We start from the raw sequence: 26,574 nt of genomic DNA on the forward strand, positions 1-26,574 counted from the left end.
AAAAGGATTTACCTGGTAAGTACCAAAATCCTATTTTCTACTCCTCTAACATGAAGTAGAAATAAATAGGCTACACCCATGTTAGTTGCTTCACCTTACTATATTAGTAGTGACTGTAAAGGGCTTGCGAATGTGCTGGCTAGTTTAATCCCTTCTGCTACAAGTACTTCCAGCTGCTTTGCAAGAGTCATTGTCACTAGGTTGGACAGTGATCATACAGAACAACACAGAGGTATATACTGAATGATGGATAAAATAAGCAGAAAATAGAGGTGCTTGTCCTTTAACCAGTGGGAATATAATGAACTTATTTTTTAATACCAGTACAGATATTTACAATCTTTTATTTGAATAAAATGTGGCTAATTAAAAAAAAATATCAGAACTGTTTTCTGCAGAGCTAGCGCTGCTTCATTGCATGTTTGACACTTGTTTTTTTTTTTTTATTCAAAGCATTTATTCCGGGAGCCGGAGAAGAGACCACCGACCGTTGTATCAAACGCATTCACTGCACTTGTCCTTGCTCCACTGCTTTTGCTCTTCATCCTTGTAAGTTTTCGTTTTTTTACCCTTCCTGCTGTCTATAGTGTTACAACCATTCATCTCTAATGCCTTTACAGAGACTCTGTATCGCCTACACATTCATACTCGTAATGCTGACAAAAGGCTTTTTGTCACTAACTTGTGTCTTCTCTTATCAGTGGATAAAGATTGGTGTGAATGTCTCCAACTTCAGCTTCTCTCCAGGCACACTGGTTTTCCATCTAGGGCATGCAGGTAGGTATCTATGATACTTGTAGTTTGAGATGTGCTTGGCTGCCTGATGGGAACACAGAAGATTTATTACTCTATAACATCTTGTCTTTTAGCTATGCTGGGCCTGATGTATGTTTACTGGACGCAGCTGGACATGTTTCAGACTCTGAAATACTTGACTGTATTGGGTATTATCACCTTCCTGGCTGGAAATCGTATGCTTGCCCAAAAAGCAGTCAAGAGGTAAATCTGATCAGAGACTTCCACTGCAGTATGAAATAATCCAACCATATGCAGACCGGAGGATTTAACTCTCTTAATGCTGAAAAAATATTATTGTAAATTAATGTTGGAAGAACATATTGTAGATTTTTGCCTTAATGTCACTTATGAATAAAACTATTTTTCTGTCAGCCACTAGGGGACACTGGCACAACTTCAAGACTGGGGTGATGATGGTGGTTTACAGGCAGCTGGCACTTTAAATAATCAGAGAAGTGAAACAGGCTCATCCTCCTCTATCCCCAGTTTTGAATTTCTGCCGAGGGAGCCGGTCACTGCTGACTGAGCTCCTGCACATATATTATATTACTTTATTTCAATTTTCTTTTCTTCTTTCTTGGGACTTAGTTCCCTTGGCCTCAGGGCCCCATCGCCACTTATCCAGATAAGTGGGATCCGGGTCACACACCAGCAGCAAACTGCACAGGAGAACAGCGCTTAACCAGAGAAGCACTGTCTGGTGAGTGAGCCTCCTTGTAGGCACATTGGCTGGCCTCCATCCCCTCCTCTGCCCTGTCACACTGGGCGCGATAGCGGCGGGACTCCCACTGCACTGTAGCGCTGACAGACATAGCGTGGCAGCGTGGGGAAATTGTGCGCGCTTGCTCCCAGCTGTCTCTCCAGCGATGAGGTTTTCCTGCACTGACCGTACACAGCGCAGCAGTGTGGGGGAAGGGTGCTGCGCCAGCTTCCAGTTTGTCCTCTCCCTGCTGTCACACAGCGGCGTGGGGGGAATGAGTGGTTCCTCTGTACATTGTGGAGCGGCAGCGCCGGTATCATGTAGCCATCTCCTTGCACTGCCGTGCTGATATTACACAGTGCGGCAGTGTTTATCAGCATTAAACACAAACTCAATCTGGAATTGGAGAGATAGTCCAGCACTCCAGTGCAATAAGGCTCAAGTCTTATTTATAGAGGGGGAGGAGAACATGAGCTTATTGCTTAATTGAGGCACCCACTCAAAATGGCGATGACCTGGTGAGATGGGTGCCTCTGCATAGGGAATGAGGGCAGAGTTGGCGGGTTTTCAACCTGTCTGTCAAACTCCTTCCTCAGCTAGGCAGCTCATTATTAGCAACAATTGTTTCTTTCTCTTCAGGAATCTGCACTGTAGAGCAGAGACAGGTGCACATTGCTACAGACTGCCAGAAACTTAAAACCCTGCACAAAACTACAGGCTGGTGGCTGAGTGGATTTAGAATAGGGGAGTCAGTCAAATTACCTCCCTCTATTCTTCTGACTTTCTATTCTCTCTTTCTCTATTATTAAGAGTGCTGGTGTATGTGTCTACAATGACAGGCAAGGGACCAGCGAATAAGGCGTCTCAAAAATTGTTCGTCTGTGTTACAAAAAAGCTCACACGGACGATTCCTCCCTGTGTGAGGCATGTGCTTCGGAGGTTACGTAAGTTAACCCGTCCCAAGACGCTAATTTTTCTTTTTCATCCACTAGGGGTCACTGGAGTACTCTTGGGATATGGACGGCTTTAGCAAGAACAGGGCACTGAATATTTAAATTTAGAACACTCCACCCCTCCATATCCCAGAGTACCTCAGTGTTTTTTCTGTGCTCACAGCACTAACAAGGCTTGTGTGGAGGTCCCACACTTAGTTGAAATGCTCCTCCAACATGCGTTGCTGGTGTACAATGTGCTAGTTCAGCACGGTTGGATTGTCAACTTCAAGGAATCACATGTAATTCCGTCTCAACGATTTCATTTCCTAGGTATGATTCGCGATTCGGTAAATCGAAGAATTTACCTACCAGAACAGAAAGTACAGATTATTCGTCATCTGGTACGATTAGTGCTCAAGCCACGCACAGTCTCGGTACATTTGTACATTAGCCTCTTAGGCACAATGATGGCGGCTTTCGATGCGCGTCAGTTCAGGAGATTTCACTCAACACAATCTAACCGCAGGGAAACGGTTCGGCGCCTGAAATTGGATAATTCTAACGACGGACGCGAGTCTCAGAGGTTGGGGAGCTGTAGTTCAAAATTGTCAGCTCCAGGATCTCTGGGTGGATCACGAAAGATTGCTGTCTATAAATTTCCTGGAACTCCGAACAATTTACGATGCGCTACGACAAGCAGTGCACATGCTTCGGTTTCAGCCTGTCCAGGTGCAGTCAGACAACGCAACGGCGGTCGCGTACATCAACAAACACGGAGGAACGAGAAGCCGCATGGCAATGCGGGAAGTAGCTCGAATCCTCAATTGGGCCGAGCATTCCCAAGTGATATTGTCGGCAGTGTTCATTCCGGGACTGGACAACTGGGAGGCGGATTATCTCAGCCGTCGGGATTTGCAGCCGGGAGAATGGGCGTTAAATCCAGAAGTGTTCACAGGTTGGTCCAGAGATGGGATTACCCTCAAGAGGACCTGATGGCATCTCGCCACAATCACCAAACGCCCCAGTATGTGTCCAGAACGAGAGATCCAAAGGCAGTGGTGGTGAATGCTCTCACAATTGCGTGGCTGTACAGCCTCGTGTATCTGTTTCCACCGTTGCCGCTGCTCCCTCTGTTGCTAAAACGGATCAAAAGAGAGTCCGCCACAGTCATATTAGTGGCGCCTCATTGGCCTCGGAGAGCTTGGTTCTCGGATCTCCGCGGACTACTCGCAGACTATCCTTGGCCGCTCCCACGATATCCGGACTTCTTACCACAGGGTCCGTTCCTTTACCCCAATTTAGCGCGCCTGCGTTTACCGGGGTGGCTGGTGAGACCGCCCTCTTAAGAAGAGAGGGCATTCCAGAATCGGTTATACCAACCATGTTACGAGCTAGGAAGCCAGTTACGGCAGCTCATTATTACACAATTTGGCGTGCCTATATAGGTTGGTGTGAAGCTCGGAAGTTTCCGACCTTCATCTTTCAGTTATCCCGTCTTTTGTTATTTCTACAGACGGGGTTAGATGGAGGTCTGCGGTTATGAACACTTAAGGTGCAGGTATCTGATTTGTCGAATTACTTTCAAAAGTCGATTGGCTCTATTGCCGTCGCTACACACTTTTCTACAAGGTATCCTCAGCGTACAGCCTCCATTCATTCCACCTACGGTGCCATGGGCCTTGACTCTGGTTTAAGATTTCTTACAGTCTTCATATTTTGAACCCTGACAGCAAGTGGATATAAAGTTCTCACTTTGAAAACAATTTTTCTTCTAGCCTTAGCTTAGGCAAGGCGTGTTTCAGATTTGGGTGCCTTGTCATGCAAGCCACCGTATTTGGTGTTTCATGATGACAGAGCGGAACTTCGGACGGATTCCGCTTTCTTACCAAAGGTTGGGTCATCTTTTCACATTAATCAACCAATAGTAGTTCCTGTGTTAACAGGACATTCTGGAACTCTGGATGTGGTACGCTCATTACGCGTTTATGTATCCCGAACGTCTACAGTTCGTAAGACGGATACGTTGTTTGTTCTCTATGATGCTGCCAAGATGGGTTGGCCAGCGTCTATGCAGACCTTATCCAGATGGATAAAACTGACTATACGTCAGGCTTACCTTCATGCTAGGTTACAGCCGCCTACATCGGTAACAGCTCATTCCACACGTTCTGTGGGAACTTCATGGGCCGCTGGTCGGGGAGCTTCCACGACGCAGCTTTGCCGTGTGGCTACATGGTCATCAGTGCACATGTTTGTGCGCTTTTACAAGTTTGATACGTTTGCGGCTACAGCATCTAGCTTTGGCCGCCTCGTGTTACAGGTGCCAAACAGCTCTCCCGCCCACGGGGGAAGCTTTGGTACGTCCCAAGAGTACTCCAGTGACCCCTAGTGGATGAAAAAGAAAATAGGATTTTGGTACTTACCAGGTAAATCCTTTTCTTTGAATCCATAGGGGGCACTGGACGCCCACCCAGAGCAGTTTTACCTGGTTTCTGGTAAGTTCAGGGGATCTTATGGTAACACACTCTCGCCGACTGGTTCAAATTATCAAGTACTGGTTATGGTGTCAACTGTTTAGTTGTCAGTAACGTTCTGTGTCAACTTCATTGTTGTCCGTTATGTTATATGTAATACTCCATTGTCAACCTCTCTATAGCTCCTGTTCGGCTCAGTAAAAAACACTGAGGTACTCTGGGATATGGAGGGGTGGAGTGTTCTAAATTTAAATATTCAGTGCCCTGTTCTTGCTAAAGCCGTCCATATCCCAAGAGTACTCCAGTGCCCCCTATGGATTCAAAGAAAAGGATTTACCTGGTAAGTACCAAAATCCTATTTCTCTAACGTCCTAGTGGATGCTGGGGACTCCGTCAGGACCATGGGGAATAGCGGCTCCGCAGGAGACAGGGCACAAAAGCAAGCTTTTAGGATCACATGGTGTGTACTGGCTCCTCCCCCTATGACCCTCCTCCAAGCCTCAGTTAGGTTTTTGTGCCCGTCCGAGAAGGGTGCAATCTAGGTGGCTCTCTTAAAGAGTTGCTTAGAAAAAGTTTTTAGGTTCTTTATTTTCAGTGAGTCCTGCTGGCAACAGGCTCACTGCATCGAGGGACTTAGGGGAGAGAATTTCAACTCACCTGCGTGCAGGATGGATTGGATTCTTAGGCTACTGGACACCATTAGCTTCAGAGGGAGTCGGAACACAGGTCTCGCCCTGGGGTTCGTCCCGGAGCCGCGCCGCCGACCCCCTTGCAGATGCTGAAGATTGAAGAGGTCCGGAACCAGGCGGCAGAAGACTTTTCAGTCTTCCTCAGGTAGCGCACAGCACTGCAGCTGTGCGCCATTGTCTGTCAGCACACTTCCCACAGCGATCACGGAGGGTGCAGGGCGCGGGGGGGGGGGGCGCCCTGGCAGCAATGTAGAATACCTGTATGGCGAAAAATACATCACATATAGCCCTTGAGGCTATATGGATGTATTTAACCCCTGCCACACTTCACAATCTCCGGAGAAGAAGCCCGCCGAAAAGGGGGCGGGGCCTATTCTCCTCAGCACACAGCGCCATTTTCCCTCACAGAAAGGCTGAGGGGAAGGCTCCCAGGCTCTCCCCTGCACTGCACTACAGAAACAGGGTTAAAACAGAGAGGGGGGGCACTGATTTGGCGATATACATATATATTAAATGCTATATGGGAGGAACACTTATATAAGGGTTGTCCCTGTATAATTATAGCATTTTGGTGTGTGCTGGCAAACTCTCCCTCTGTCTCCCCAAAGGGCTAGTGGGTCCTGTCCTCTATCAGAGCATTCCCTATGTGTGTGCTGTATGTCGGTACGTGTGTGTCGACATGTATGAGGAAAATGTTGGTGAGGAGGCGGAGCAAATTGCCTGTAATGGTGATGTCACTCTCTAGGGAGTCGACACCGGAATGGATGGCTTACTTATGGAATTACGTGATAATGTCAACACGCTGCAAGTGGGTTGACGACATGAGACGGCCAGCGAACAAATTAGTACCGGTCCAGGCGTCTCAGACACCGTCAGGGGCTTGTAAAAACGCCCATTTACCTCAGTCGGTCGACATAGACCCAGACACGGACACTGATTTCAGTGTCGACGGTGAAGAAACAAACGTATTTTCCTTTAGGGCCACACGTTAAGGGCAATGAAGGAGGTGTTACATATTTCTGATACTCCAAGTACCACAAAGAAGGGTATTATGTGTGAGGTGAAAAAACTACCTGTAGTTTTTCCTGAATCAGATAAATTAAATGAAGTGTGTGATGATGCGTGGGTTTCCCCCGATAGAAAATTATTGGCGGTATACCCTTTCCCGCCAGAAGTTAAGGCGCATTGGGAAACACCCCTCAGGGTGGATAAGGCGCTCACATGCTTATCAGAAAAATATCCTAAAAAGTATACACACACATGCTGGTGTTATACTGTGACCAGCGATCGCCTCAGCCTGGATGTGCAGAGCTGAGGTGGCTTGGTCGGATTCCCTGACTAAAAATATTGATACCCTTGACAGGGACAGTATTTTATTGACTATAGAGCATTTAAAGGATGCATTTCTATATATACGAGATGCGCAGAGGGATATTTGCACTCTGGCATCAAGAGTAAATGCGATGTCCATATCTGCAAGAAGATGTTTATGGACACGACAGTGGTCAGGGGATGCAGATTCCAAACGGCACAAAGATGTATTGCCGTATAAAAGGGGAGGAGTTATTTGGGGTCGGTCCATGGGACCTGGTGGCCACGGCAACTGCTGGAAGATCCACCGTTTTTTTTACCCTAAGTCACATCTCTGCAGAAAAAGACACCGTCTTTTCAGCCTCAGTCTTTTCGTCCCTATAGGATATCTGCCCAGGGATAGAGGAAAGGGAAGAAGACTGCAGCAGGCAGCCCATTCCCAGTAACATAAGCCCTCCACCGCTTCTACTAAGTTCTCAGCATGACGCTGGGACCGTACAGGACCCCTGGATCCTACAAGTAGTATCAAAGGGGCACAGATTGGAATGTCGAGGCGTTTCCCCCCTCGCAGGTTCCTGTAGTCTGCTGTACCAATGTCCCCCTCCGACAGGGAGGCAGTATTGAAAACAATTCACAAGCTGTATTCCCAGCAGGTGATAATAAAATTACCCCTCCTACAACAAGGAAAGGGGTATTGTTCCACACTATAGGGTGGTACTGAAGCCAGAAGGCTAGGTGAGACCGATTCTAAATCTGAAAAATTTGAACACTTACAAGGGTTCAAATCCAGATGGAGTCACTCAGAGCAGTGATAGCGAACTGGGAACAAGGGGACTATATGGTGTCCCGGGACATCAGGGATGCTTACCTCCATGTCCCAAAATTTGCTTTTCTCACCAAGGGTACCTCAGGTTCGTGGTACAGAACTGTCACTATCAGTTTCAGACGATGCCGTTGGAGTGTCCAAGGCACCCCGGGTCTTTACCAAGGTAATGACCGAAATGAGGATTCGTCTTCAAAGAAAATGGACGACCTCCTGATAAGAACAAGGTCCAGAGAACAGTTGGAGGTCGGAGTAGCACTATCTCAAGTAGTTCTACGACAGCACGGGTGGATTCTAAATATTCCAAAACCGCAGTTGTTCCGACGACACGTCTGCTGGTCCTAGGGATGATTCTGGACACAGTCCAGGAAAAGGGTGTTTCTCCCAGAGGAGAAAGCCAGGGAGTTATCCGAGCTAATCGGGATCCTCCTAAAACCAGGAAAAGTATCAGTGCATCATTGCACAAGAGTCCTGGTAAAAAAATGGTGGCTTATTACGAAGCGATTCCATTCGGCAGATTTCACACAAGAACTCTTCAGTGGGATCTGCTGGACAAATGGTCCGGATCGCATCTTCAGATGCATCAGCGGATAACCCTATATCCAAGGACAAGGGTGTCTCTCCTGTGGTGATTACAGAGTGCTCATCTTCTAGAGGGCCGCAGATTCGGCATTCAGGATTGGATGCTGGTATCCACGGAGGCCAGCCTGAGAGGCTGGGGAGCAGTCACACAGGGAAAAAATTTCCAGGGAGTGTGATCAAGTCTGGAGAATTCTCTCCACATAAATATACTGGAGCTAAGAGCAAATTTGTAATGCTATAAGCTTAGCAAGGCCTCTGCTTCAAGGTCAGCCGGTATTGATCCAGTGGGATAACATCACGGCAGTCGCCCACGTAAACAGATAGGGCGGCACAAGAAGCAGGAGGGCAGTGGTCAAAACTGCAAGGATTTTTCGCTAGACGGAAAATCATGTGATAGCACTGTCAGCAGTGTTCATTCCGGGAGTGGACGACTGGGAAGCAGACTTCCTCAGCAGGCACGACCTCCACCCGGGAGAGTGGGAACTTCATCGGGAAGTTTTCCGCATGATTGTGAACCGTTGGGAAAGACCAAAGGTGGAAATGATGGCGTCCCGCCCGAACAAAAAACGGGACAGGTATTGCGCCAGGTCACGAGACCTTCAGGCGATAGCTGTGGACGTCCTGGTAACACCGTGGGTGTAACAGTCGGTGTATGTGTTCCCTCTTCTGCTTCTCATAACCAAGGTATTGAGAATTATAAGACGTAGAGGAGTAAGAACTATACTCGTGGCTCCGGATTGGCCAAGAGGGACTTGGTACCCGGAACTTCAAGAGATGCTCACAGAGGACTAATAGCCTCGGGAGCTAAGATGGGATTTGCTTTCAGCAAGAACCATGTCTGTTCCAAGAGGAACCGTGGCATCTGCCTCTAAGAAAGGACCTGCTCCAGCAGGGACCTTGTCTGTTCCAAGACTTACCGCGACTGCGTTTGACGGCATGGCGGTTGAACGCCGGATCCTAAGGGAAAAGGCATTCCGGAAGAGGTCATACCTACCCTGGTCAAAGCCAGGAAGGAGGTGACCGCACAACGTTATCACCACATGTGGTGAAAATATGTTGCGTGGGTGAGGCCAGGAAGGCCCCACGAAAAAATTTCAACTAGGTCGATTTCTGCACTTCCTGAAAACAGGAGTGTCTATGAGCCTCAAATTGGGGTCCATTAAGGTTCCAGTTTCGGCCCTGTAGATTTTCTTCCAGAAAAAAATTGGCTTCAATTCCTGAAGTCCAGACGTTTGTCAAGGGAGTATTGCATATACAGCCCCTTGTGTGCCTCCAGTGGCACCGTGGGATCTCAACGTAGTGTTGGGATTCCTCAAATCATATTGGTTTGAACCGATCAAATCTGTGGATTTGAAATATCTCACATGGAAAGGGACCATGTTGTGGCCCTGGCCTCGGCCAGGCGATTGTCAGAATTGGGGGCTTTGTCTTAAAAAAAAAAAAAAAAAGCTCATATTTGTTTTTCCATTCGGACAGGGCAGAACTGCGGACTCGTCCCCAGTTTCTTCCTAAGGTGGTGTCAGCGTTTCGCCTGAAACAACATATTGTGGTGCCTGCGGCTACTAGGGACTTGGAGGACTCCAAGTTGCTAGACGTTGTCGGGGCCCTAAAAATATATATATATATATATATATATATATATATATATTTCCAGGACGGCTGGAGTCGGAAAGTCTGACTTGCTGTTTATATTGTATGCACCCCAAAAGATGGGTGCTCCTGCTTCTAAGCAGACTATTGCTCGTTGGATTTGTAGTACAATTCAGCTTGCACAGTCTGTGGCAGGCCTGCCACAGCCAAAATCTGTCAATGCCCATTCCACAAGGAAGGTGGGCTCATCTTGGGCGGATGCCCGAGGGGGTCTCGGCTTTAAAATTTTGCCGAGCAGCTACGTGGTCAGGGGGGAACACGTTTGTAAAATTCTACAAATTTGATACCCTGGCTGAGGAGGACCTGGAGTTCTCTCATTCGGTGCTGCAGAGTCACCCGCACTCTCCCGCCCGTTTGGGAGCTTTGGTATAATCCCCATGGTCCTGACGGAGTCCCCAGCATCCACTAGGACGTTAGAGAAAATAAGATTTTACTTACCGATAAATCTATTTCTCGTAGTCCGTAGTGGATGCTGGGCGCCCATCCCAAGTGCGGATTGTCTGCATTATTTGTACATAGTTATTGTTACAAAAATCGGGTTATTATTGTTGTGAGCCATCTTTTTTAGAGGCTACTTCATTGTTATCATACTGTTAACTGGGTTCAGATCACAAGTTGTACGGTGTGATTGGTGTGGCTGGTTTGGGTCTTACCCGGGATTCAAGATCCTTCCTTATTGTGTACGCTCGTCCGGGCACAGTACCTAACTGAGGCTTGGAGGAGGGTCATAGGGGGAGGAGCCAGTACACACCATGTGATCCTAAAAGCTTGCTTTTGTGCCCTGTCTCCTGCGGAGCCGCTATTCCCCATGGTCCTGACGGAGTCCCCAGCATCCACTACGGACTACGAGAAATAGATTTATCTGTAAGTAAAATCTTATTTTTTTCCCCTAGGCGGTAGCGCTAACAGGAACCATCTCGCAATTACATTTTCGGAATTCCTGGTTCAAAATATCCAACAATGCGTGGATTCGCAACATCATCTCCCGAGGGTACGAGTTAGATTTCAAAGTTTTACCGCCAAAGAAATATTTTACGACAAGTCCTTCCCATCCTTCTAGACAAAAGTTTAGCCCTTCAGGGTGCAATACGGACCAAGTAGTATCAGCTGTGCTAATGCCGGTACCACTTAGTCAACGGAAAAAGGGTTACTATTGCAATTTTCTCGGAATTCCCAAGCCAGACGGTACGGTAGACCAAACCTGAAATCATTGAATCAGTTTCTGTCTTATTACCGGTTCAAGATGGAGTCGCTCAACTCAGTGATTTTGAACCTGGATCCCAAGGAATTCATGATCTCCCTAGACATAAAGTATGTATATCTCCACATTCCGATCTGGGAACCTCACCAAGCGTTTCTCAGGTTCGCGATTCAACAGGATAATTTTCAGTTCAGAGCCTTACTATTCGGACTGTCCTCAGCACCCAGAGGTTTTACCAAGGTCATGTCGGTGATGATGGCTCACCTCAGATCATTGGAAATCACAATAATACCATACCTAGACAACCTCCTCAAGGCTCCATCCGATCTCATTCTCAAGGAGCATGCTCTATTAACATTCTCATTCTCCAGGAGCATGCTCTATTAACGTATAGTGTGTTAGTAGAACATGGATGGATAGTCAATTTTCGGAAATCCAACCTTCAGCCGTCACAGCATCTCCAGTTTCTCGGTGTGATCCTGGACACCAATGTACAGAGTTTTTCTGCCACAAGACAAAACTCTGAGTATACAGAAACTGTTTTCTGGCTGTTCTCAAGCCACGACGGGTATCAGTCCATTTATGCATTTGTCTGCTTGGGAAGATGGTAGCTGCTTTCGAAACTCTGGAATTCGGACATTTTCATTCACGTCCTTTCCAGCTGGACCTGTTACATCCACGGTCGGGGTCACATCTACACATTCAACAGTTATTTAGTCTAACGCCGGAGACACGACTTTCGCTTCTTTGGTGGCTCCAGTTGCACAATCTCACAGGTGGGTGTCTGGGACTGTACGCTCCTCGCGACGGATGCCAGCCTCAGGGAATAGGGCGCAGTTGTGTTGGACTCCAATCTTCAGGGCCACTGGTCTACACAAGAATCGCAGTTGCCAATAAATGTGTTGGAACTGAGAGCGAGCTACAATGCGTTGGTACAAGCAGCCCACATTCTGCGATCCAAGGCGGTAAAAGTTAAATCGGACAGCACGAATGCTGTAGCGTATGTAAACAAACAAGGCGGAACTCACAGTCGCCAGGCAATGCGAGAGGTGTCACGTATTCTCCAGTGGGCAGAACTCAATGCAGTCATTTTCTCGGCGGTATTCATTCCAGGAGTGGACAATTGGGAAGCAGACTACCTCAGCTGTCGGGATCTACATCCGGTAAAATGGGCACTTCACCCGGAGGTGTTCAACGATCTGATACAACGCTGGGGGTGTTCAGACGTGGATCTCATGGCATACAGTCTCAATCATCAGCTTCCAAGATGCATCTCCAGATCCCGGGATCCTCAAGCGGAAGCTGTGGACGCTCTGGCCGTACGACCTAGTTTGTGTTTTCTACGTTTCATTTATTGTCTCGAATTCTCAAGAGACTCAAACAGGAGTCAATCACGGTGATCCTGGTGGCACCAGGTTGGCATCGGAGGGCTTGGTATTCAGACCTGCGCTTTCTTCTAGCAGATTATCCTTGACCTCTTCCTCTGCGTCCGGATCTACTCCAACAAGGGCCTTTCCACGGCTATGTTTAACGGGATGGCTATTGAGGATGACATCCTGAAAAGAAAAGGAATTCCGGAATGTGTGATCCCCCCCCACAATGTTGCAGGCAAGAAAACTGGCTACGGCAGCCCATTACCTTCACATCTGGCGATCCTATATAGCTTGGTGTGATTGAAGAGGATTTCCATCGGATTCTTTTCGTCTCACGGTTCTTAGTGTTTGTTTAAACAGGATTGGATTCCGGACTTCGTCTAGGATCCCTGAAGGTTTAGGTATCTGCTTTATCGGATTTTTTTTTTTTTGCCCCAGAAATGCGTAGCACTCCTGGCGGATGTGCAATACTTTCTATAAGGGGTTCTACGGGTACAACCTCCGTTTGTTCCACCTACAGCGCCTTGGGATTTAAATCTGGTGCTGGAATGTCTACAGTCAACCTGATTTGAACCTTCGGGAGAAGATGCCTTACTTGAAAGACTTCTTTTCTACTAGTTATAGCCTCAACCCGGACAGTTTCTGAATTAAGTGCCTTGTCTTGCAGCCCCCCCCCCCCCCCTCTCCCATTTTTGATTTTTCATCGTGATCGGTCGGAGTTGAGAACACGTGCTTCTTTCCTTCCCGAGGTCGTGTCTGCTTTTCACGTCAATCAGCCTATTGTGGTTCCATCTTTGCAGGACGATTCTGGGACACCTTCTTCTCTGGATGTAGTGAGAACCTTGGGGATTTATGAAGAGCGGACTGCGCCTTTCAGGAAGTCTGATTTATTTGTGCGTTATGATTTCCCTCGTCGTGGGTGGCCTGCTGGATTAAGTTGACTGTTTGTCAGGCCTATCTCCACCAGTCTAGGCGACCGCCAGTATCCATTGCTAGTAGGGGGGCTACAACGTCTCAACACCTCGTGCAGCCACTTGGTCCAGTATTCATACATTTGCTAAATTCTACAAGTTTTATATTTTTGCGGCTTCATCTTCACGGTTTGGCTGTCTTTTTTGCAAGGTCCTCAGTGATCTCCCACCCAGGGGGGATAACTTTGGGACGTCCCCACAGTCTTGCAGTTGTGCCAGTGTCCCCTAATGGCTGACAGTAAAAAAGGAGGATTTTGGTGCTTACCGATAAATCCCTTTTTCGGAAGCCATAGGGGACACTGGCTGCCCTCCCGTTGCTGTTCTCTTGCCTGCCTTGTTGTTCTGTTGTGTTTAATTGTTATGCTGTCTTCCCTCGTATAGTTTCTGTTCTCTTATTCCCGTCTCCTCTCGGCTAGTTCATAACTCAGGGATGATGGGGGATAGAGGGGGAGGAGCCTGTTTCACTTCTTAGAATATTTAAAGTGCCAGCCCCCTGTAAGCCACCATCATCACCCCACAGTCTTGAAGTTATGCCAGTGTCCCCTATGGTTCCGAAAAAGGGATTTATCCGTAAGTACCAAAATCCTCCTATTTCAGCTAGTGAGACTTTGAAACCCTATGCTGACTTTGAGGGTTAGAAGACAGTGTTTTTAAGTCCAAAACACCTTTTGCAATAATCTGATTTCTGTACAGCTCATTGCCATGGAGCATCTATACTCTATCCCAGGGTTAGGCAACCCCTAGCATGCCATCTGCTGTGGAACCTCACATCCCAGCATGTGTTGCAACAGTTTTATCATGCCTTAACAGCAAAACTGTTGCAGGGTATGCTGAAATGTGTAGTTCCACAGCAGCTGGAGTGCCACAAGTTTTCTGCCCCTGCTCTAACCTCTCTATAATTCCCAGCCTTCGTCTTCTCTTTGAGCCCTCACTGCTCCGCTTCTTTTTTCCTCCCTCTCTCTTTCTCTCAGGACTGCAGCCGAACAAAGCAGTAGGTTGGCAAAGTATAGAACACTTCGGTAATCTGGGAGTGTCTCATGAAGTAAGGCTGCCTTACCAAATCATTCTTCCACCTGTCCAGCATGCATGCTACACTCCCCCATCCCCCATTTCACAATACTCGTGTTTCCTGTCTTTTATCGGTGTCCACCTCACAGGCCGTGGCTACTGTATGGCACATACCATTATGGCTAATAATGAAGGGCTTAGCCGCTGTGTTCAGAAGAAGGTCTTGTATATGTCTAATCACCTGATGTACTGTAGGAAGAATTTACTGCGTGGCTTTATGTTCTGTTAAGAGAGCAGTGCCACTAAGTCTACGTCTAACCAATATGCCACCTGCATTTCCAGTACGTGTCGTGTGCTACTAATATCTGTCTGTGAATCCATTTCAAACTGTTGAGGGGACATTATGCATGTATGTATAAGCAAGAACAGTCTATGCAGGTTTTGTGCAGTATGTTGCTGCAACCAAATGTACCTTCTAAAATCACTACACATATTGTATATTGTGAACATTAGAATATCATTCTGTTCAAAAATATATTAATGTGTAATGTAAAAAAAAAAAAAATCTCTGCAGAACTAGTTAAAGGCATCTTCCTGTTTCTCATTCATGTTATTGTAATCTGTGCAGTGAACTTTTGTTTATGAGGTGCTTTACAGGGGAAACATAAAAAACCTCACCTAATATCAGCATAAATACACTGCATTCTGTGTTTAATGTTGTGAAATATCAGTGGAAATGAGTGAGTTAGGTATGCTTTATATTGACAAGCCCAATACACTTTTTATTTCTCTGACGTCCTAGTGGATGCTGGGAACTCCGTAAGGACCATGGGGATAGACGGGCTCCGCAGGAGACTAAGCACTCTAAAAGAAAGATTAGGTACTATCTGGTGTGCACTGGCTCCTCCGTCTATGCCCCTCCTCCAGACCTCAGTTAGAATCTGTGCCCGGCCAGAGCTGGGTGCTCCTAGTGGGCTCTCCTGAGCTTGCTAGAAAAGAAAGTATTTGTTAGTTTTTTTTTATTTTCAGTGAGATCTGCTGGCAACAGACTCACTGCTACGTGGGACTGAGGGGAGAGAAGCAAACCTACCTGCTTGCAGCTAGCTTGTGCTTCTTAGGCTACTGGACACCATTAGCTCCAGAGGGTTCGAACACAGGGCCTGACCTCGATCGTCCGTTCCCGGAGCCGCGCCGCCGTCCCCCTTGCAGAGCCAGAAGACAGAAGAGAAGCGATGAAATCGGCGGCAGAAGACTCCTGTCTTCATTAAGGTAGCGCACAGCACTGCAGCTGTGCGCCATTGCTCCCACAGCACACCACACACTCCGGTCACTGTAGGGTGCAGGGCGCTGGAGGGGGGGGCGCCCTGGGCAGCAATTATAATACCTTTTGGCATAAAATACACATAATACAGTCTGTTAACTGTATATGTGTAAAAAACCCCGCCATTAAGTTACAGAAAATGCGGGACAGAAGCCCGCTGCTGAGGGGGCGGGGCCTTCTTCCTCAGCACACCAGCGCCATTTTCCCTTTACAGCTCCGCTGGAAGCAGCTCCCCAGGCTCTCCCCTGCAGTATCCTGATACAAGAAGGGTAAAAAAGAGAGGGGGGGCACATAAATTTAGGCGCAAATAAGATATTTAAGCAGCTATTGGGTAAATCACTTTTTATAGTGTGAATCCCTGTTATATAGCGCTGTGGTGTGTGCTGGCATACTCTGTCTCCCCAAAGGACTTTGTGGGGTCCTGTCCTTAGTCTGAGCATTCCCTGTGTGTGTGCGGTGTCGGTACGGCTGTGTCGACATGTTTGATGAGGGTTACGTGGAGGCGGAGCAGGGGCAGATAAATGTGGTGTCGCCCCCGACGGGGCCGACACCTGATTGGATGGATATGTGGAAGGTCTTAACCGACAGTGTCAACTCCTTACATAAAAGGTTCGATGACGCAGCAGCCTTGGGACAGCCGGGGTCTCAGCCCGCGCCTGCCCAGGCGACTCAGAAGCCGTCGGGGGCTCATAAACGCCCGCTAGCTCAGATGGTAGACACAGATGTCGACACGGAGTCTGACTCCAGTGTAGATGATGATGAGACAAATGTACAGTCTACAAATGCCATCCGATGCATGATTACTGCAATGAAAGATGTATTGCACATTTCTGACATTAACCCGGTTACCACCAAGAGGGGTATTATGTTTGGGGAGAAAAAGCAGCCAGTGACTTTTCCCCCATCTGATTAATTAAATGATTTGTGTGAAGAAGCGTGGAGTTCCCCTGATAAGAAACTAGTGATTTCTAAGAGGTTACTGATGGCGTACCCTTTCCCGCCAACGGATAGGTTACGTTGGGAAACATCCCCTAGGGTGGACAAGGCGCTCACACGCTTACCTAAAAGGGTGGCACTGCCGTCTCAGGATAGGGCCGCCCTAAAGGAGCCTGCGGATAGAAAGCAGGAAGCTATCCTGAAGTCTGTGTATACACACTCTGGTACTCTACTGAGACCTGCTATTGCTTCAGCCTGGATGTGTAGTGCTGCAGCAGCATGGACTGATACCCTGTCAGACAACATTGATTCCCTCGACAGGGATACTGCTTTGCTAACCCTCGAACATATAAAAGACGTCGTCTTATATATGCGGGATGCCCAAAGGGACATTTGCCTGCTGGCATCTAGAATTAATGCAATGTCCATTTCTGCCAGGAGAGTATTATGGACTCGGCAGTGGACAGGTGATGCTGATTCTAAAAAACATATGGAGCTTTTGCCTTATAAGGGTGAGGAATTGTTTGGGGACGGTCTCTCGGACCTCGTATCCACAGCAACAGCTGGGAAGTCGACTTTTTTGCCTCAGGTTCCCTCACAGCCTAAGAAAGCACCGTATTATCAAGTGCAGTCCTTTCGGCCTCAGAAAGGCAAGCGGGTCAGAGGAGCATCCTTTCTGGCCAGAGGCAAGGGTAGAGGAAAGAAGCTGCACCAGGCAGCCAGTTCCCAGGAACAAATATCCTCCCATGCTTCCACTAAGTCCACCGCATGACGTTGGGGCTCCACAGGCGGAGCCAGGTGCGGTGGGGGCGCGTCTCCGAAACTTCAGCAACCAGTGGGTTCGCTCACAAGTGGATCTATGGGCTGTACAAATTGTATCTCAGGGATACAAGCTGGAGTTCGAGGCGACTCCCCCTCGCCGTTACCTCAAATCTGCCTTGCCAGCTGCTCCCAGGAAAAGGGAGGTAGTACTGGCGGCAATTCACAAGCTGTACCTCCAGCAGGTGATAATCAAGGTCCCCCTCCTTCAACAGGGAAGGGGTTACTATTCCACAATGTTTGTGGTACCGAAACCGGACGGTTCGGTGAGACCCATTCTGAATTTAAAGTCCTTGAACACTTATATAAAGAAATTCAAGTTCAAAATGGAATTGCTCAGAGCGGTCATTGCAAGCCTGGAAGAGGGGGATTTTATGGTGTCGCTGGACATAAAAGATGCTTACTTGCATGTCCCCATTTACCCACCTCACCAGGAGTACCTCAGATTTGTGGTACAGGACTGTCATTACCAATTCCAGACATTGCCGTTTGGCCTGTCCACGGCACTGAGAATATTTACCAAGGTAATGGCCGAAATGATGATACTCCTTCGGAAGAAGGGAGTTATTATTATCCCGTACTTGGAAGATCTCCTCATAAAGGCGAGGTCCAGAGAGCAGTTGTTGGTCAGCGTAGCACTCTCTCAGGAAGTGTTGCAACAGCACGGCTGGATTCTGAATATCCCAAAGTCGCAGCTGATTCCTGCGACGCGTCTGCTTTTCCTGGGCATGATTCTGGACACAGAACAGAAGAAGGTGTTTCTCCTGGTGGAGAAGGCCCAGGAATTGTCTTCTCTGGTCATGGACCTCCTGAAACCAAAACAGGTGTCGGTGCATCACTGCACGCGAGTCCTGGGAAAGATGGAGGCTTCTTACGAAGCAATTCCCTTCGGCAGGTTCCATGCAAGGATCTTTCAGTGGGATCTGTTGGACAAATGGTCCGGATCGCATCTTCAGATGCATCGGTTGATCACCCTGTCCCCAAGGGCCAGGGTGTCTCTGCTGTGGTGGCTGCAGAGTGCTCATCTTCTCGAGGGCCGCAGGTTCGTCATACAGGACTGGGTCCTGGTGACCACGGATGCAAGCCTCCGAGGATGGGGGGTAGTCACTCAGGGAAGAAACTTCTAAGGACAGTGGTCAAGTCTGGAGACTTCACTACACATAAATATACTGGAACTAAGGGCCATTTACAACGCCCTGAGGCAAGCAGAGCCCCTGCTTCAAAACCAACCAGTACTGATTCAGTCAGACAACATCACGGCGGTCGCCCATGTAAACCGCCAGGGCGGCACAAGAAGCAGGATGATAATGGCAGAAGCCACAAGGATTCTTCGATGGGCGGAGAATCACGTACTAGCACTGTCAGCAGTGTTCATTCCGGGAGTGGACAACTGGGAAGCAGACTTCCTCAGCAGGCACGACCTCCACCCGGGAGAGTGGGGACTTCATCAAGAAGTCTTCACACAGATTGTAAATCGCTGGGAACTGCCACAGGTGGACATGATGGCGTCCCGCCTCAACAAAAAGCTAAAAAAAATATTGCGCAAGGTCAAGGGACCCTCAGGCGATAGCTGTGGACGCACTAATGACACCGTGGGTGTACCAGTCGGTTTATGTGTTCCCTCCTCTTCCTCTCATACCCAAGATACTGAGGATAGTAAGAAAGAGAGGAGTAAGAACTATACTCATCGTTCCGGATTGGCCAAGAAGAACTTGGTACCCAGAACTACAAGAAATGATCTCAGCGGACCCATGGCCTCTGCCTCTCAGACAGGACCTGTTACAGCAGGGGCCCTGTCTGTTCCAAGACTTACCGCGGCTGTGTTTGACGGCATGGCGGTTGAACGCCGGATCCTAGCGGAAAAGGGCATTCCGGATGAAGTTATTCCTACGCTGATAAAGGCTAGGAAAGACGTGACCGCAAAACATTATCACCGTATATGGCGAAAATATGTTGCTTGGTGTGAGGCCAGGAAGGCCCCTACAGAGGAATTCCAGCTGGGTCGATTCCTGCACTTCCTACAGTCAGGGAGTGACTATAGGCCTAAAATTAGGATCCATAAAGGTCCAGATTTCGGCCCTATCTATTTTCTTTCAAAAAGAACTGGCTTCACTGCCTGAAGTTCAGACATTTGTTAAGGGAGTGCTGCATATTCAGCCCCCCTTTTGTGCCTCCAGTGGCACCTTGGGATCTTAACGTTGTGTTGGATTTCCTGAAATCACACTGGTTTGAGCCACTTAAGACCGTGGAGCTAAAGTATCTCACGTGGAAGGTGGTCATGCTGTTGGCCTTGGCTTCAGCTAGGCGTGTGTCAGAATTGGCGGCTTTGTCATGTAATAGCCCGTATCCGATCTTCCATATGGACAGGGCAGAATTGAGGACTCGTCCCCAATTTCTCCCAAAGGTGGTATCAGCGTTTCATTTGAACCAACCTATTGTGGTGCCTGCGGCTACTCGGGACTTGGAGGATTCCAAGTTGCTGGACGTAGTCGGGGCCCTGAAAATTTATGTTTCCAGGACGGCTGGAGTCAGGAAAACTGACTCTCTATTTATCCTGCATGCACCCAACAAGCTGGGTGCTCCTGCTTCAAAGCAAACTATTGCTCGCTGGATCTGTTGCACGATTCAGCTGGCACATTCTGCGGCTGGACTGCCGCATCCTAAATCAGTAAAAGCCCATTCCACAAGGAAGGTGGGCTCTTCTTGAACGGCTGCCCGAGGGGTCTCGGCTTTACAGCTTTGCCGAGCTGCTACTTGGTCGGGTTCAAACACATTTGCTAAATTCTACAAGTTTGATACCCTGGCTGAGGAGGACCTTGAGTTTGCTCATTCGGTGCTGCAGAGTCATCCGCACTCTCCCGCCCGTTTGGGAGCTTTGGTATAATCCCCATGGTCCTTATGGAGTTCCCAGCATCCACTAGGACGTCAGAGAAAATAAGAATTTACTCACCGGTAATTCTATTTCTCGTAGTCCGTAGTGGATGCTAGGCGCCCGTCCCAAGTGCGGACTCTCTGCAATACATGTATATAGTTATTGCTTCACTAAAGGGTTATTGTTATGAGCCATCCGTTGAGTGAGGCTCAGTTGTTGTTGTTCATACTGTTAACTGGGTATGGTTATCACAAGTTGTACAGTGTGATTGGTGTGGCTGGTATGAGTCTTACCCTGGATTCCAAATCCTTTCCTTGTTGTGTCAGCTCTTCCGGGCACAGTTTCCCTAACTGAGGTCTGGAGGAGGGGCATAGAGGGAGGAGCCAGTGCACACCAGATAGTACCTAATCTTTCTTTTAGAGTGCCCAGTCTCCTGCGGAGCCCGTCTATCCCCATGGTCCTTACGGAGTTCCCAGCATCCACTACGGACTGCGAGAAATAGAATTACCGGTGAGTAAATTCTTATTTTTTTCCATTTGGACTATCCGGATAGGTTTTTCTGTTGTATTGGGGGATCGGCAGTAACATCATACATACAAGAGCTTGCTGATAGTGGTAGTAATCAGTCAGTATAGTGAAGTGTTAAGCATTAGATAATATTTAGTATGACCTATTTAACCTTTATCATTTTATTCCATCAGGACAAAGAAGTGAAGGGATCAGGATACAAAGACAACACCTTAAGATGGCAGCGTCTGTTCATTTGTACAAGTTGAAACTGCAGTACGTTTTTATTTCTGTGCCCCAAGTAGGTCTTCTGCACTGATTGTAACGTTACAGTCCCTCCACCACTGTTCTTGCCTCTCTTCATTGAAACCACTGTGAATTCCATTCCAGACACTGTACGCTGCCATGCTTTTCGTTTGGGGGAGGCTGTGACCCACCTGAACGGCTTCACACATTTTCAGACCATGACAATTTGAGTGTTCGGGGATCAGTGCCATTGTTTTTGTTTTGAAAAGTGGAATTAGGAAAAAATGGGACTTGGGGGTTTTGTATTTTTTTTTTTTTTTTTTCCCTCCTGAAAATAAAATTAAAGGTGAGCGGGTCTGGCATTTGTTTCATTTCTTCACAGCTATTGTACCAAGGTTGAAGCTTTATGATTGACAGAAATCTGTTTTTAGGTAAAATTATTTCACATCAGTTTGTGTCTTGAAGTACTCGTGTCAATTCTATAGCCAGTTAGAATGCAAGGTTTTTCAAATTTGTATGTTTGAATGCTAGATTCTTATTGCTAATTAATTTAACATTTAAAAAAAATATACAGTGCATGTACATATAAGGTTTAATTTTTTAATATGGTCACCCCCGCCAATTTTGGGCACATCTATAAAAAAAGAAATAGAACTTTATGGTTCAGAAACATGCTGCCTTATTAATAAAATAAGTTAAATGTGTAAAGGAAGCAGCGCTAATACAGGGAATAAAACTGATCAGCTTTGGTTTATATATTTTTATTAAAAAACACTCGGAAATACAATTTTAAAATGTAAACTTTACACCACCATTTTTATCAGAAGTAGCTAATCAAAAAAGATTAATGCACTTTAAAACCCTCTTTGGACCACCCTACCACCATTTTTGGATCTGGTTTACAGCGAGCAATCAAAGCTGCACATTTATGATATATCTTAGAGGTGGAGTACACACAAACTGACATACAGGTACTGTTTCTCTCCCTAGGACTGCAGCCATGTGTGGCTTTGATACATTCAGTTTGCTATTAAATTATTAATTTCTCTAACGTCCTAGTGGATGCTGGGGACTCCGTAAGGACCATGGGGAATAGACGGGCTCCGCAGGAGACAGGGCACTCTAAGAAAGATTTAGTACTACTGGTGTGCACTGGCTCCTCCCTCTATGTCCCTCCTCCAGACCTCAGTTAGAATCTGTGCCCGGTCAGAGCTGGGTCCACTTTAGTGAGCTCTCCTGAGCTTGCTTATAAGAAAGTATTTTATTAGGATTATTTATTTTCAGAGAGATCTGCTGGCAACAGACTCTCTGCTACGTGGGACTGAGGGGAGAGAAGCAAACCTACTAACTGCGGATAGGTTGCGCTTCTTAGGCTACTGGACACCATTAGCTCCAGAGGGATCGAACACAGGAACTCAACCTTGGTCGTCCGTTCCCGGAGCCGCGCCGCCGTCCCCCTCGCAGAGCCAGAAGACAGAAGCCGGCGAGTGAAGCAAGAAGACATCGAAATCGGCGGCAGAAGACTTTTGTCTTCATATGAGGTAGCGCACAGCACTGCAGCTGTGTGCCATTGCTCCCACACACTCCGGTCACTGTAGGGTGCAGGGGGGTGGGGGGGGCGCTCTGGGCAGCAATTGAGTACCTCCTGGCAAAATAGCATATATACAGCTGGGCACTGTATATATGCATGAGCCCCCGCCATTATTTTACAAAATCGCGGGACAGAAGCCTGCTGCTGAGGGGGCGGGGCTTCTTCCTCAGCACTCACCAGCGCCATTTTCTCTCCACAGCTCCGCTGAGAGGAAGCTCCCCAGGCTCTCCCCTGCAGAAGCACGATAGAAGAGGGTGAAAAGAGAGGGGGGGCACATAAATTTGGCGTAAAAACAATATATACAGCAGCTACTGGGTTACTGTGTGATTCCTGGGTCATATAGCACTGTGGTGTGTGCTGGCATACTCTCTCTCTGTCTCTCCAAAGGGCCTTGTGGGGGAACTGTCTTCAAATAGAGCATCCCCTGTGTGTGTTGTTTGTCGGTACGTGTGTGTCGACATGTCTGAGGTAAAAGGCTCCCCTAAGGAGGAGATAAAGCAAATGTGTGAGGGTGTCTCCGTCGACAACGCCGACACCTGTTGGATATGTGTAATTAAGTGCTGAGGTGAATTTATTGCACAAAAGATTAGAGGACAGACAGGAAATCTACCCATGTCTGTCCCTCTGTCGCAGAGACCTTCAGTGTCTCTCAATGCTCACTATCCAAAATAATAAACACTGATGTCGACATGGAGATTGACTCCAGTGTCGACTACGATAATGCAAAGTTACAGCCAAAATGGCAGAAAAGTATTCAATATATGATTATTGTAATAAAAGATGATTTGCATATCACTGATGACTCATCTGTCCCTGACAAGGGTACACATGTTTAAAGGGAAGAAAGCTGAGGTAAATTTCCCTCCTCTCATGAGGAAAAAGAGCGGGAATCTCCAGACAAGAGACTGCAGTTTCCCACAAAATTCTCAGGCAGTATCCTTTCCCCACTAGGGCCAGGATACGATGGGAATCTTCCCCTAGGGTGTCACGTTTGCCCAAAAGGTAACCTGTCGTAACAGCTATTCTCAGGGATCCTGCAGATAGCGTGCACATTCTGGTACACTACTCAGACCGGCGATTGTGTCGGCATGGGTTTATAGCGCTGGGGCAGAGTGGAGACAGGTACCTTATCAGCAGAGATTGAGACCCTAGTATGTCGATATATATAGATATATGTATATATAGAGATATATATATATATATATATATATAGTAAAGATGCTGTCTTAAGAGATATATATATATATATATATATATATATATACATACATACATACATACATACATACATACATACATACATACATACATACACAGGTTGAGTATCCCACATCCAAATATCCGAAATACGGAATATTTTGAGCGAGAGTGAGATAGTGAAACTTTTGTTTTCTGATGGCTCAATGTACACAAACTTTGTTTAATACACAGTTATTAAAAATATTGTATTAAATGACCTTCAGACTGTGTATATAAGGTGTATATGAAACATAAATGAATTGTGTGAATGTAGACACACTTTGTTTAATGCACAAAGTTATAAAAAATATTGGCTAAAATTACCTGTGTGTATAAGGTGCATATAAAACATAAATGCATTATGTGCTTAGATTTAGGTCCCATTGCCATGATATCTCATTATGGTATGCAATTATTCCAAAATACGGAAAAATCCGATATCCAAAATACCTCTGGTCCCAAGCATTTTGGATAAGGGATACTCAACCTGTATATATATATGTGTGTGGGTGTGTGTATATGAATATGTATGTATGTGTATATATATATATATATATATATATAACATGCCCAAAGAGACATGAGTATACTGGTTCCTAGAGACAAAGCTATGTCGATTTCTGATTGACGTGTCTTGTAGAATATGCAATGGACAGATGATGGCGACTTAAGAGGCATATGGAAGGCTGAGGATTGTGTGGAGAAGGGTTCTCGGACCTGGTCTCCACAGCTATAGCTGGTAATTTTGTTGTTTTGCCTTATATTCCTGCACAGCCTAGGAAAGCGCGACATTATCAAATGCAGCCTTTAGAACAAAGAAACAAGAAAGTCCGAGGTGCGTCCTTTCTTGCCAGAGGCGGGGGCAGTGGAAAGAAGCTGCACAACACAGCTAGGTCCCAGGAACAGAAGTCCTCCCCGGCCTCTACAAAAATCCACCGCATGTCGCTGGGGCTCCACAGGCGGAGCTAGGCCCGGTGGGGGCACGCCTGCGTAAGTTCAGCCACAAGTGGGTTCACTCCCTGTTAGGTCCCTGGGCAATAAATATTGTGTCTCAGGGATGCAAGCTGGACTTTGAGAAGATGCCCCCTCACCGACGGCTCTGCCAGCTTCCCACCACGAGAGGGAAACAGTGTTAACTGCAATTCACAAATTGTATCTTCAGCAGGTGGTGGTCAAGGTTCCCCCTCCTTCAACAAGGAGGGGGTTATTATTCGAGCATGTTGTAGTCCCGAAACCGGACGGTTTGGTCAGACCCATATTGAATTTAAAATTCCTGAACATATACCTGAAAAGGTTCAAGTTCAAGATGGAATCGCTCAGAGCGGTCATCGCAAGCCTGGAAGGGGGGAATTATATGGTGTGTCGGGACATAAAGGATGCATACCTTCATGTCCCCATTTATCCACCTAATCAGGCGTACCTCAGATTTGTGGTACAGAATTGTCATTAGCCATTCCAGACGTTGCCGTTTGGTCTGTCCACGGCACCGAGAATATTTACCAAGGTAATGGCAGAAATGATGATGCTTCTGCGAAAGCAAGGCGTTACAATTATCCCATACTTGGACGATCTCAGAAAGGCGAGGTCCAGAGAGCAGTTGCTGATCAGCGTAGCACACTCTCGGGAGGTATTGCAACAGCACGGCTGGGTTCTGAATATTCCAAAGTCGCAGCTGATTCCTACGACGCGTCTGCCCTTCTTGGGCATGATTCTGGACACAGACCAGAAGAAGGTTTTTCTGCCGGCTGAGAAGGCTCAGGAGCTCGTGACTCTGGTCAGAGGCCTCTTAAAACCAAAACAGGTGTCGGTGCATCAATGCACGCGAGTCCTGGGAAAGATGGTGGCGTCATACGAAGCCATTCCCTTCGGCAGGTTCCATGCGAGGACCTTTCAGTGGGATCTGTTGGACAGGTGGTCCGGATCGCATCTTCAGATGCAGCGGCTGATCACCCTATCCCCCAGGGCCAGGGTGCCTCTTCTGTGGTGGCTGCAGAGTGCCCACCTTATCGAGGGTCGCAGGTTCGGCATTCAGGACTGGGTCCTGGTGACCACGGATGCAAGCCTCCGAGGGTGGGGGGCAGTCACACAGGGAAGAAATTTCCAGGGTCTGTGGTCAAGTCAGGAGGCTTGTCTGCACATCAATATCCTGGAACTAAGGGCCATATACAACGCCCTAAGTCAAGCAGAGCCTCTGCTTCGCTACCAACCGGTGCTGATTCAGGCAGACAACATCAGCGCAGTGGCTCATGTAAACCGCCAAGGCGGCACAAGGAGCAGGGTGGCGATGGCGGAAGCCACCAGAATTCTTTGCGGGGCGGAGAATCACGTAAAAGCACTGTTAGCAGTGTTCATTACGGGAGTTGACAACTGGGAAGCAGACTTCCTCAGCAGGCACAACCTCCACCCGGGAGAGTGGGGACTTCATCAAGAAGTCTTCACACAGATTACAAGTCGTTGGGAACTGCCACAGGTGGACATGGCATCCCGCCTCAACAAAAAGCTACAAATGTATTGCGCCAGGTCAAGAG

At 47.4% G+C, this 26,574-nt stretch overlaps 1 protein-coding gene across 2 annotated transcripts in view; it reads left to right on the top strand.

Moving 5' to 3' along the window:
- The window catches only part of RPN2 (ribophorin II), a 74,852-nt gene extending 53,281 nt beyond the window's left edge, over positions 1 to 21,571 (top strand). The window contains exons 14-18 of one of the 2 annotated variants that reach the window (XM_063960344.1): positions 454 to 549; positions 702 to 777; positions 870 to 999; positions 14,479 to 14,549; positions 21,165 to 21,571. In XM_063960344.1, the coding sequence (XP_063816414.1) occupies positions 454 to 549; positions 702 to 777; positions 870 to 999; positions 14,479 to 14,530 (354 nt within the window). In that variant the 3' untranslated portion in view covers positions 14,531 to 14,549; positions 21,165 to 21,571. The remainder of the gene's footprint in view (positions 1 to 453; positions 550 to 701; positions 778 to 869; positions 1,000 to 14,478; positions 14,550 to 21,164) is intronic. The other variant, XM_063960345.1, reaches the window with a different exon arrangement.
- Positions 21,572 to 26,574: the final 5,003 nt, after the last annotated feature.

The sequence above is a fragment of the Pseudophryne corroboree genome, chromosome 3 (assembly GCF_028390025.1).
Source record: "Pseudophryne corroboree isolate aPseCor3 chromosome 3, aPseCor3.hap2, whole genome shotgun sequence".
NCBI classification, from domain to species: domain Eukaryota; kingdom Metazoa; phylum Chordata; class Amphibia; order Anura; family Myobatrachidae; genus Pseudophryne; species Pseudophryne corroboree.